This window comes from Neoarius graeffei, chromosome 18, assembly GCF_027579695.1.
Source record: "Neoarius graeffei isolate fNeoGra1 chromosome 18, fNeoGra1.pri, whole genome shotgun sequence".
In the NCBI taxonomy this organism is placed as follows: domain Eukaryota; kingdom Metazoa; phylum Chordata; class Actinopteri; order Siluriformes; family Ariidae; genus Neoarius; species Neoarius graeffei.
Window position 1 is genome coordinate 13,141,415 of NC_083586.1, and position 12,118 is coordinate 13,153,532.

The following is a 12,118-nucleotide window of genomic DNA, read 5'->3' on the forward strand; positions in this document are numbered from 1 at the left end:
TCTCTGTTGCTCTCAGTGAAATTTCTTCACCTGCCAACAGGTAGTTTGGCCCACTCTTCCTGAGCAAACTGCTCCAGCTGTCTCAGGTTTGAAGGGTGCCTTCTCTACACTGCATGTTTCAGCTCTTTCCAGAGATGTTCGATAGGATTCAGATCAGGGCTCAGAGAAGCACACTTCATAATATTCCAATGTTTTATTCTTTGCCATTCTTGGGTGCATCTAGCTGTGTGTTTTTGGGTCTTTATCCTGTTGGAGAACCCATAACCTGTGACTGAGACAGAGCTTTCTGACACTGGGTAGTATGTTTCACTCCAGAGTGCCTCGATAGTCTTGAGATTGCATTTTACCCTGCACAGATTCAAAGCCCCCCATGCCAGATGCAGCAAACCAGCCCCAAATCAAAGTCTAGCCTCCTCTGTGTTTCATGGTAGGTATGGTGTTCTTTTCTTTGAAAGCTTCATTTTTTCCTTCTGTGGACATAGAATTGATGTGATTTGCCAAGAAGCTTGAGTTTTGTCTCATCTCTCCAAAGGACATGCTCCCAGAAGCATTGTGGCTTGTCAATATGCATTTTAGTAAATTCCAGTCTGTCTTTTTTTTAAGTTTTGTTTTTGTTTTTTTCCAATGGAGTCCTCCTGGGTCTTCTTCCATTGAGCCCACTATTGCTTAAAAAGTGACGGATGGTGCAATCAGACATTGATGTACCCTGACCTTGTAATTCAACTTTTACAACTTTGGAAGTTGTCCTTGGCTCTTTTTGGTTCAATATGGTGCACATAACGATATCAAACGGCAAAGTGACAACTTTTCTCCATTTAAATAGACTGAATGACTGATTACAAGATTGAACACATGTGTGGCACTAATAAAAGAAAACAGTTAGTTTGAAATATCACTATAATCCAACTATTTATCATCTTTTCTAGGGGTATCAACAAATCTGTCCAAGCTATTTTAGAATATCTTTCTAGAATAAGCAATAATTTATCTCTTTTCACACTTCTTTTCTTTTTTTGCTTTACTCTGACATACCAAAGGCATGCAAGTATACAGTACATGAGAAAACTGCTTTTAATTTCATCACTTTTCAGGAGGAATAAAGCATTGTTTCAATGTGCTGTAAGGGCACCGACAAATTTGTCCACATCTGTACATTTCCATTCCTTTTGAAAGTTCAGACAGAAGACTAATAAAATATGACCAATAAAATATGTAAAATATGATCATTTGGGAGATCTCCAAACTTTAAAATTGAAATACTGATCATATTGATTCATGAAAAATGAGGTCAAATTGCTTGATTTATTATATTCAAATTTTAGATCCTAAACTATTTTATTTTTCATTTAAATAATGTCACTAAGGTTACATTTTAGTATTTAGGACTAAGTTTGGCCTTGGCTATGCATTTGTATCTTCCAGGTTTCTGAAGTTCTAAGTTCCCTTTGGTGTCTCACTGGATGTCTTTCTGTTTCTAAACCCGTCACACAAAATCTGTCAATCTTGTTCTTCTAGAAATATTTTCCTTCACAGAGAAGTAAAAGAAGACATTGTAATTCTTCTAAAGAGTGGACTGAGCTCTGCATTTCATTTTGTCAAGGTCAGGAGAATTTTAAAAAATAAAAACTTACATTGTTTATTTCAATTAACAATGTCATTATTCTTTATCAGAAAAAAAGCAAAACTCAATAACAAACCTTTAAGAAGAGCAAGAAGATTTGGGGGGGGGGGGACAAAAAACAAAACACAAGACCAGATGATGCAAAATCTAACCAAAGTATAACCCCTTCGGACACAAGGAAAAATGCTATGGAACTTCATGTATACAATTGTACACATTATGTCTGAAGGGATTAAAAAGCAAGATCAAGAATAAGATGTGTGATTAAAAAAAAAGGAACCATGCAAGGAGAAAATAAACAATAAAAAAGAACAAAATATAAATATAATTACTGCATTGTGGGTGGTAAAAGAGAGCAACTGGACTTGCTTGAAGATTCTTGAAGACGTTTCACCTCTCATCCGAAAGGTGATTCTGTGGTTTTCCACCATTCCGAAAGGTGATACTGCATTCTACATGTCATATATAATTATTATATACATTATATTTCATTTGATGACATATTTTTATTTTAATAATTCCCTTAATTTATTATATTTTATCCTTTATTATTATTATTATTATTATTATTAAGACTGTAAAGCTGTTGTAAAACCATGAACTTTAAATAATGTACATTATTATTAGCTAATGGTATAGATTATGCAGCTAGGCTAGGTGCCTGTTCTATTCAGGAAAGGCGTTCTTTAGAAACATGCTTTATGATGTCACGAAAACGATTTTATCATTTTCATTGTTAATTGTCTTCATTTAACAAGTGGTACTTGACATAAATGAGTCACGAAGCAGTTTGAATAACAGCTGTCACGTTGTTAACTGTGATAATGTATCCCGTGAAAAAACATCATGAGAATAACCGACAGGCAGACAGACAGCGTCGTCTCACAACACACACGACTGTGAGATCAGCTTCCCTCTCCACGGGCAAACGCTCCAATGTGATTACTGCACTATACATAATGACACCCTGTGTGTGTGTGTGTGTGTGTGTGTGTGTGTGTGTGTGTGTGTGTGTGTGTGTGTGTGAGAGAGAATGCTAAACTCATGCCTGAAGGACTTAATGAATTCAAGTGAGAGAGTGGAGCCCCCTACTGACGCATCTCACTCTGGCTGCTCTCGCTGCACTGTCTGTCTGTAGAATTCACACACGTCTGCACATAGAGCACGCTGCTGAGATCAGCTCCATGGGAAACAAATTAACACATGATGTAGAAATGAAATAAGCAAGGCAAAAATAATGACCTACACATACAATATGGGAGGAAATAAGCGAGATAGACAAAAGTTCTTCATGAAAGAAAGAAAAAGAAAGAAAGCTATCACTAAAGCAAATAATAAAACATGCAGGAATAAAAGACGTGCCAAAAAAAAAAAAGCAGGGGAAAACAATGCAAAACATAACCAAACCAAACAATTGCAAAAATTAAAATATGGGAATAAACAATGCAAAATAAACATAGATAGATAGATAGACAGACAGACAGACAGACAGACAGACAGACAGACAGACAGATAGATAGATAGATAGATAGATAGATAGATAGATAGATAGATAGATAGAAAAATAAAAATAGATCATTTTAATAAAAAATATAAATAAATAGCAGGGTTTTTTCTAAATAAGGGAACAGGGGCGCTGCGCCCTCATACTCCCGGCTTGCGCCCTCTTACCGGAATGCCGATTTAACCTAAGTCACACTTGGGCTGTGTACTTACATGCTGCCGTACAACATACAATATTTCTCAAAACGATCTTTTCTCCGTGAAAATATCCCAGTACCACCACTTGACAATGTGTCTGTTCCCCAAATGTGTTATAATTACTCCAAAAATATTCCGATCCAAAAGTTTAACGGTGCAAAAACGATCCGAATCGGAGTTTCCCCGACCGAGTCGCCATGTTTTCTGTTCTCGCGAGATTTTATGTCTATGGCTAATATGTAAGGTCAGCTGACTTGTAGAGCGTGATTTCTCGAGATTGAATGATCTTTCACCCACTAGCGCGGGCGCTTATGATTGCGAGTTTTGGTTTATGCTTGGGCATTTAAAGATGTCATCCCGCGGCACAAAACGGAAGAAAGCTAAAGAATGTCCGGGGCAGAAGAAGATGACTGGGCCAAGTTCCTGGAAAAGTTCAAGTATGTATTTTTTAAATACTTTTTTTTTGCATGGTCTCAAACTTTAAAAGTTTGTTAATTGAGTTAGATTCCAACTTTACAAAATATACTTTATTTATAACAGTTTCCTTTTAGAGAAAATAATTCTGGAATTAATTTTTTCATTCATTATGAACAACTAACTCTAAGTATAAGAAAACATCAGATTTCTCTAATGAATGTTTATTTCTGTGCAACTTGAATGCATTTGAATTCTAAATATAAATTTCAATTTCAATCATAGTAGAGTAAGTCACAATTTGAATAATGAGGAATTAGTAGTTGTAGTTGTGTGTAATTTGAATTGAGTATTGTTTTTAGTTTGTGTCAGAGTGTTATTTAAATTTCCAATGTTGACAAAATAGACAAAGACCCCAGGTCTACAGTGAAGCTATGTCCATTTTTTTTTGGTTTGTTTTCAACTTGTACATAGTAACATAAACTGAGACTCCGAAGACCCGATATAATGGGGTCTACAATGAAGCTGATTTTTTTTTTTTCTTTTTACCAATATGAAACGAAGGCCCAAGAAAAAGAACTCAGGACATCTGGTTGGATATCAGGAGGCATGGGAGAAGGGATACCCCTGGCTTTATCCTGTCAACAATAAAACAGGGATGATGTGCCACATTTGTAAGCGGCACAACCAGCGCCAACAAAATGGGGAATATATCTGGAGCAAGATTCCCTGCACTAGCTTGCGGGTTGACAAGGCGTGGGATCATGCAAAATCCAAACAACATCGAACGGCGCAGGCAACAGAAAACGCCCGCATTGAACATATTGAACATATTCAGAATGTCCCATTTAAGCTTCAAATTTTCAAAGGCTTCACACTGCAGAAGGGGGGGAACCCCCCCCCTTCCCCCCGGTTGCTTCGCTCCCTCGCATCCGTGCGAATGTGTGCTCCCTCATACTACTTTTTTCTAGAAAAACCCCTGAATAGGGTGGCATGGTGGTGTAGTGGTTAGCGCTGTTGCCTCACAGCAAGAAGGTCCTGGGTTCGAGCCCCGTGGCCGTCGAGGGCCTTTCTGTGTGGAGTTTGCATGTTCTCCCCGTGTCCGCATAGGTTTCCTCCGGGTGCTCCGGTTTCCCCCACAGTCCAAAGACATGCAGGTTAGGTTAACTGGCGACTCTAAATTGACCGTAGGTGTGAATGTGAGTGTGAATGGTTGTCTGTGTCTATGTGTCAGCCCTGTGATGACCTGGCGACTTGTCCAGGGTGTACCCTGCCTTTCGCCCGTAGTCAGCTGGGATAGGCTCCAGCTTGCCTGCGACCCTGTAGAACAGGATAAAGCGGCTACAGATAATGAGATGAGATATAAATAAATAAAAGAAAAACAATGGAAGCGAAAAATAAAAATGCTAAATATGAAAAAAATTCAGTGGCAAAAAACAGATATAAACCATGCAAAATATAACTCAAAGCAAAAAAAAAAAAGCTTAAAAAATGATAAAAAAAAGGGCAGATATAATTACGCATTAATTAAATAATTCATCAAAGCAGAAAATGAAAAAAACACAATGGAAATAAAAAATATATAAGCAAAGCATCAAAAATAATATCATGAAAAAGCTCTGCAAAAATTAATAAATTCTGTTATAGAAAAATATCAAAAAATTAACAATGTGAAAAAAACAACAACAAGCTATGTCAGGAATAAACAGTGCAAACGACAAGCTAGAAGGAAAAATGTATGAAGTAAGAAAGCATCAGACCTCCACAGACTTTAGAGCACTTCTCAGTATTTTTGTGCACTCATGCTTATCCACTTCCTCAAATCCTCTCTTCAGTTTAAAATTGTGCTTTAGAATCGCTGTCTCATTCCCTCCAGAACCTGTACATCAGTCTCTACTCACACTCGGGATCCGTACAGAACAACGTCCTACTGCAGCACAGTCGGCTTTAGCGTTTTCAATGACAAAAATAATTTTTCATTCCTTACTGACAAAAAAAACAACAACAGCATTTTATTTCATGATTTATTGTAAAGTACTATTATTGTGCTGTTGTTTACTGTAAATTAGCATTGATATTCAATTATACACTAAGTTATTGTATATTCAAATTTTATTAGATTGTTTGCTAGAATTTTCTTCTGTTTAATCATTATTATCAGTAAAATAGTATAATTTCACCATTCTTTATTGTAAACTAGCATTTTTATTTAACTGTCATGGGTTTTTTTGGGGGGTAAATTAGAATTTTATGTCATTATTTACTAGAATTTTTCATTCTTAGTTCACTGTTTACTTCAAACAAACATGTGATTTCCATGTTTACTGTAAAATAACTTTTATCATTGTTTTACTGTAAATTTGCACAGTTTTGCCTTTGCCTTACTGTAAATTAGCATTTGTACTTGATTATCTACTGCAGGTTAGCATTTTCTGTCATGAATTGTCCATTTCATGTCATTATTTACTAGAATTTTCATTTTTATGTCCTTATCTCCTGTAAAGATGCATTATTTACATTAGTTACTGCCTACTGTAATGTAACATCTACTGTATATTCCACTGTTTAATAAACCAGCATGTAATTACATTATTTATTGTAAATTAGCATTTTACATTCCAGTACTAGTTTTTGGAAATTAGAATTAGTATGTCAGTATTTACTATCAATTTGTCATTACTGAATGTAAACTAGTGTTGCTGCATAATTATTCTACTGTACAAGTACATTTACATCTTGGCTGTCACTGTTTACTCCAAATTTGAAAATGAGCGTTTTTATGTTATTAAAATGAAAATAGTGAAGTACTTTGCTAAAGTAGCACTGATGTTAATGACTGCAAATTAAATGTCATTATGTTGTGCAAAATACCATTATTTTGTCATTATTTAGTGTAAATTCATGCTTTTCATTCATCATTTACTGCAAACTAGGGCGGCACGGTGGTGTAGTGGTTAGGACTGTTGCCTCACAGCAAGAAAGTTCTGGGTTCGAGCCCAGCGGCTGGCAGGGGCCTTTCTGTGTGGAGTTTGCATGTTGTCCCCATGTCTGCATGGGTTTCCTCCGGGTGCTCTGGTTTCCCCCACAGTTCAAAGACATATTAGATTAACATGGGGTGGCCTTGGGCTGAAGTGCTCTTGAGCAAGGTACTTAACCCCTGACTGCTCCCCGGGCGCTGTTGTGTGGCTGCCCACTGCTCTGGGTGTGTGCGCGTGTGTTCACTGCTTCAGATGGGTTAAATGCAGAGGGTGAATCTCACTGTGCTTGAAGTGTGCATGTGACAAAGGTTTCTTCTTCTGAACTACCATTTTATTTCCTTATTTACTGTAAAGTAGCATTATTTTGTCATTGTTTACTATAAATTAGCTTTTCTGTTTCATTATTTACTAGAAGTTTGCATTATTTTTGTCATATTTACTGTAAATTAGTATTTTTAGGTTATGAGTTTCTGGAAATTCAACTGTGTATGTCACTATTTAGTATACATTTGTAAATTAGCTTTCTAATCTTGCTACCTACTGTAAATGAGCATTACTACATGATTATTCAGCTGTTAATTACAGGTAGTATGCCACTGTTTACTGTAAATTTGTAACTTAGCCTTCTTGTGTCACTGTTTTCATGTAACTTAGCATGCTTATGTTACTTTTCTCTAAACCACTATTTCATGTCATTCATGCCATTTATTGTACAATGATCGTTTCTATGTCATCAGTGATTGTAAATTAATATTCATGTCCTTTGAATATTATTTAATGCTATATTTACCGTATTTTCTGGACTATAAGCCGCTACTTTTTTCCTAGGTTTTGAACCATGCGGCTTATACAAAGGTGCGGCTATTCTGTGGATTTTTCTTCCACCGCTAGGGGCGCTCTAACCGGAAGTAGAATCAAAAATAAGATAGACGAAAAATCAATGCAAAGAAGAATTAGCAGATCTTTAGCAGATAGAACACGCACGACAAATTACTAACTGGTAATTATTTTCAAATCCAGCGAAGATGATTAAAGTGACTTGTGGTTTCAAACACAGGAGAAATGAAGGTAAATAAATACCGGTTATTTTCTCTTGGTTCTGTTCCGTTTTAATCAGCAAAGTTGCTGCCGTGTTAAAAGGCACTGTTCGGAAAGAATCTGTTCAGGTACATACATGTACATTTACAGTACAAAATCGTTCTGTACATGCAGTAAATATCTAATTTTTCAACATAGATATCTGCGGCTTATAGCCCGGTGCGGCTTGTATATCTTTTTTTTTTTTTTAAATAGAGCGGATGCGGCTTATATACAGGTGCGCTCTATAGTCCAGAAAATACGGTATTATCAAAGCCAAACCTTTCCCAGAATTAGCAACTCTGTAAAGTAAGCTCGTTTTACAGAAATAAAAAAATGGCTGTAAGATGCAGTCCAGAGTGTGATGTGTTCACAGATCTGAGCGTTTCCCTCGTTTACTTTCTATTAAAGGCCGAGCGCTCATGAGTAATTAATTTCGCCTCGGGGTGCTGTCACCAGCACCCGTTTTCATCTCAACGCGTGCACACACACACACACACACACACACACACACACACACACACAGACTAGATAAATAAATACAAAATCACTGCAATCTGCAAGCAAACAAAGAGTTAAACTAGATGAATATGGGCCCTGTGATTTAATGTACCAGAATCAATAAGAAATCAATGCCAAGCGTTTGCCAACTGCCGAACTTTAGCTAAGCTCGTCAGTGCTGCAAATGATTTGGTGAGCAGCCTGAGCTTGAACTTCCTTCACACACACAAGTGTGTGTGTGTGTGTGTGTGTGTGCGTGCGCGCATGTCGCTCTGTAAACCCCCACCCCACATTCCCTGCCCTCCACCAATAGGAGCTCCCAATCCTGTTAAAGTGGTGAAAGTTTATAATCCTGACAGTCTGTTGTTTTCTCTTTTTTTTCTTAAGATGACCTTATTTAGGTATTCACTGCCAAGGAACACATACACACACAGTTCCCAAGTTATAGCCAATTAAGATGTCTTTTGCAAAAAAAAAAAGAATAACAATGTTTTAACAATCAATTCACGCCAAACAAAAATATATGAAAGAGCCACAGAATCGGAAATCAGAGAACATTCTAGATCAGATCGTACTTTCTAGCTACAGTATAATCCTGACTCCTGAGCACGAGATGAAAGTTTAAAACATCTCATTCAGCCATAAACCCTAACCCCTACACCCTAAAACCTTAAATAGCGGTACTGGTTTAGTGAGCAACCCAAGAGCAACACTGGCGAGAATATCTCATGAACTCCTGAAGATTGAGCCAAAGAAGAAGACATCTTGAGAGGAATCAAGTAGAGGGGTTTGGTAAGGGCTTTTAGAGCAGAAACTCCATCTTAAATCCAAAGGTTTCCACATTAATTGAAAGATAAACTCCAAAATGAATGTATATTTAGTTTTAGATTAGGGTTTGAAGAAATACAAAGAAATGGGGACTGAGTTTTATCACCTGGATTAACTCTAACCTTCCACAGCTCTGCTGAATTCTGGATTCTGATTGGTCACAAGGTGTTGATTCTTTTTCTAAAGTGAGAGCTTGCTCACAGGGACTCGGATGGCAAGCGCTCCGAATAACATGTGGAATGCCTGCAGTCGTGATGTTCTCTGGAAGAAAATGTTTATGCAACATTCAGGGAAGGAGCCTCCAGTGTCTGCGCTTTGTCACCGTCAGAGACAAAAGCTGGAATTTGAATTTTTCTGACAGGTTTTCAGAACAGAGGACTTGACACTTTGTAGTTTCTCAGGAACATGTCGAGCTGCATTTATTTTCTTATTAACTTCGAGAGAGAGAGAGAGAGAGAGAGAGAGAGAGAGAGAGAGAGAGTTTACATGGCATAAGTGATGACATGAACTTGTTTAACGGATCTTCCAGCTTCCATAGCATTAATGTAACTATAAATGGATAAAAAGTACTCCATGTCATTTTTTTTAATGACTGACAAATTGCTGCGGTATGAGAAGAATAACACGCTTCAAACTCAACTTCTGGATTGGACCCTAAACCCTCAATCCTAGGGTGAGAGAACTATGTGTATCCAGATCTCACAAATGTAGAGACTAGAGTTGAACCGTGATCCTGTCAAGTCAGTGTTTAAGAGCTGCTGACCTTCTCGTTTAACCCTAAAGCAGAAGAAGAAGAAGAAGAAGAAGAAGAAGTTGTTGATGGATTTTTATTTATCCTAACCGAACACAGTGAACCCTAAATTCTAATTCTGACCCCTGATTTGTTTGAGAGAGAGAGAGAGAGAAAGTTTACATGACATAAGTGATGACAGGAACTTGTTTAACGGACCTTCCAGCTTCCATAGCATTAATGCAACTATAAATGGATAAAAAGTACTCCATGTCTTTTTTTTTTAAATGACTGACAAATTGCTGCAGTAAAAGAAGAATAACACGCTTCAAAATCAACTTCTGGATTGGGCGTCTTCACCCTAAACCCTCAATCCTAGGGTGAGAGAACTATGTGTATCCAGATCTCATAAATATAGAGACTAGAGTTGAACCGTGATCCTGTCAAGTCAGTGTTTAAGAGCTGCTGACCTTCTCATTTAACCCTAAAGCAGAAGAAGAAGAAGAAGAAGAAGAAGAAGATGTTGATGGATTTTTATTTATCCTAACCGAACACAGTGAACCCTAAATTCTAATTCTGACCCCTGATTTGTTTGAGAGAGAGAGAGAGAGAGAGAGAGAGAGTTTCCATGGCATAAGTGATGACAGGAACTTGTTTAACGGATCTTCCAGCTTCCATAGCATTTATGTAACTATAAATGGATAAAAAGTCCTCCATGTCATTTTTTTTTTTTTTTTAATGACTGACAAATTGCTGCGGTATAAGAAGAATAACGCGCTTCAAACTCAACTTCTGGATTGGACGTCTTCACCCTAAACCCTCAATCCTAGGGTGAGAGAACTATGTGTATCCAGATCTCATAAAGAGTGGAACCGTGATCCTGTCAAGTCAGTGTTTTAGAGCTGCTGACCTTCTCGTTTAACCCTAAAGCAGAAGAAGAAGAAGAAGAAGAAGTTGATGGATTTTTATTTATCCTAACCGAACACAGTGAACCCTAAATTCTAATTCTGACCCCTGATTTGTTTGAGAGAGAGAGAGAGACAGAGAGAGAGAGAGATGATCCCCAGACGCCTGAAGAGATGTTTCTCAAGTCAACAGCAGAGTTAGATCTGAGTTCTGGTCTCTCTCTCTCTCCCAGACCCTTCTTTTTCCATCCCTCACCACTCCACCCTAAAAAGTGCACTCTAACAGGTCCCTGAAACTCTGAATGAGACCAGACCCAGAGAGCTACCTGCGGTCTGGCGCTGGTTCATCCTGATGGCAGTGAATCCTCTCTCCACGAGCGCGTGCTTGACATCCCCGCAGCTGCGCGAGACTCCATCCTCACCATCCTCATCCTCATCCTCCACGCGCTCGCGCTCAGCTCCTCGTCCTCCCGCGCAGAGGCAGAGCGCCACGGATAGAGCCAGCACACACACCTGCAGCCTCACCATGCTCCCCGAACCACTAAAACACCAAGAAAACCAACACTCCCAGTCAAAGCCCAGCTCCCCTTCAGGTCCGTCCGTCTCGCGCGCTGGTCAGAGTTTCCTTCTCGCGCTCTTCATAGCGCAGCGCGTGCTCAAGCGGCAGCGCGCGAGGGAAAAAAAAAAAAGGAAAACAAACAAAAAATCCGCACCGACCAACAGCAGCTCAGGAACTTCTCCGCCGCACACAGAGCTGCTGCTGCGTGTGTGTGTGTGTGTGAGAGAGAGAGAGACAGAGAGAGAGAGAGAGAGAACGAACGAGCACGCACACACACCGGGCTCGTGCGCCGAGAAAATCCCGGAGTGGAATCACCGGAGCGCGCGAGAAGGATATTTTTATTTCGCCGACATGATGTTGATTAATATGGTCGCTCAAGTAACAGATGGGGAAAGTGCTGCTAGCTCGCCTAATATGGTGTTAAATTACTGCCAAACATGATTGAAATTGAAATCATTGTAAGCTATCTATCTATCTGAAGCTCGATATATCCAGTCTCTGTCAAAAGTTTGTACAAACCTTTTAATTCAATGCTTTCTTTATTTTTATTAATTTATATACACTTCATAGCGGTGGCACGGTGGTGTAGCGGTTAGTGCTGTCGTCTCACAGCAAGAAGGTCCGGGTTCGAGCCCCGTAGCCGGCGAGGGCCTTTCTAGATGGAGTTTGCATGTTGTCCGCGTGGGTTTGCTCCGGTTTCCCCCACAGTCCAAAGTCATGCAGGTTAGGTTAACTGGCAACTTTAAATTGACCGTGAGTGTGAATGGTTGTCTGTGTCTATGTGTCGGCCCTGTGATGACCTGG

At 38.8% G+C, this 12,118-nt stretch overlaps 1 protein-coding gene across 2 annotated transcripts in view; it reads right to left on the bottom strand.

The window, feature by feature from the left end:
- gpc6a (glypican 6a) overlaps positions 1-11,513 on the bottom strand; it is a 381,886-nt gene extending 370,373 nt beyond the window's left edge. For both annotated transcript variants that reach the window (XM_060898439.1, XM_060898438.1), the window contains exon 1: positions 11,082-11,513. In XM_060898439.1, the coding sequence (XP_060754422.1) occupies positions 11,082-11,283 (202 nt within the window). In that variant the 5' untranslated portion in view covers positions 11,284-11,513. The remainder of the gene's footprint in view (positions 1-11,081) is intronic.
- Between the last annotated feature and the right edge of the window lie 605 nt (positions 11,514-12,118).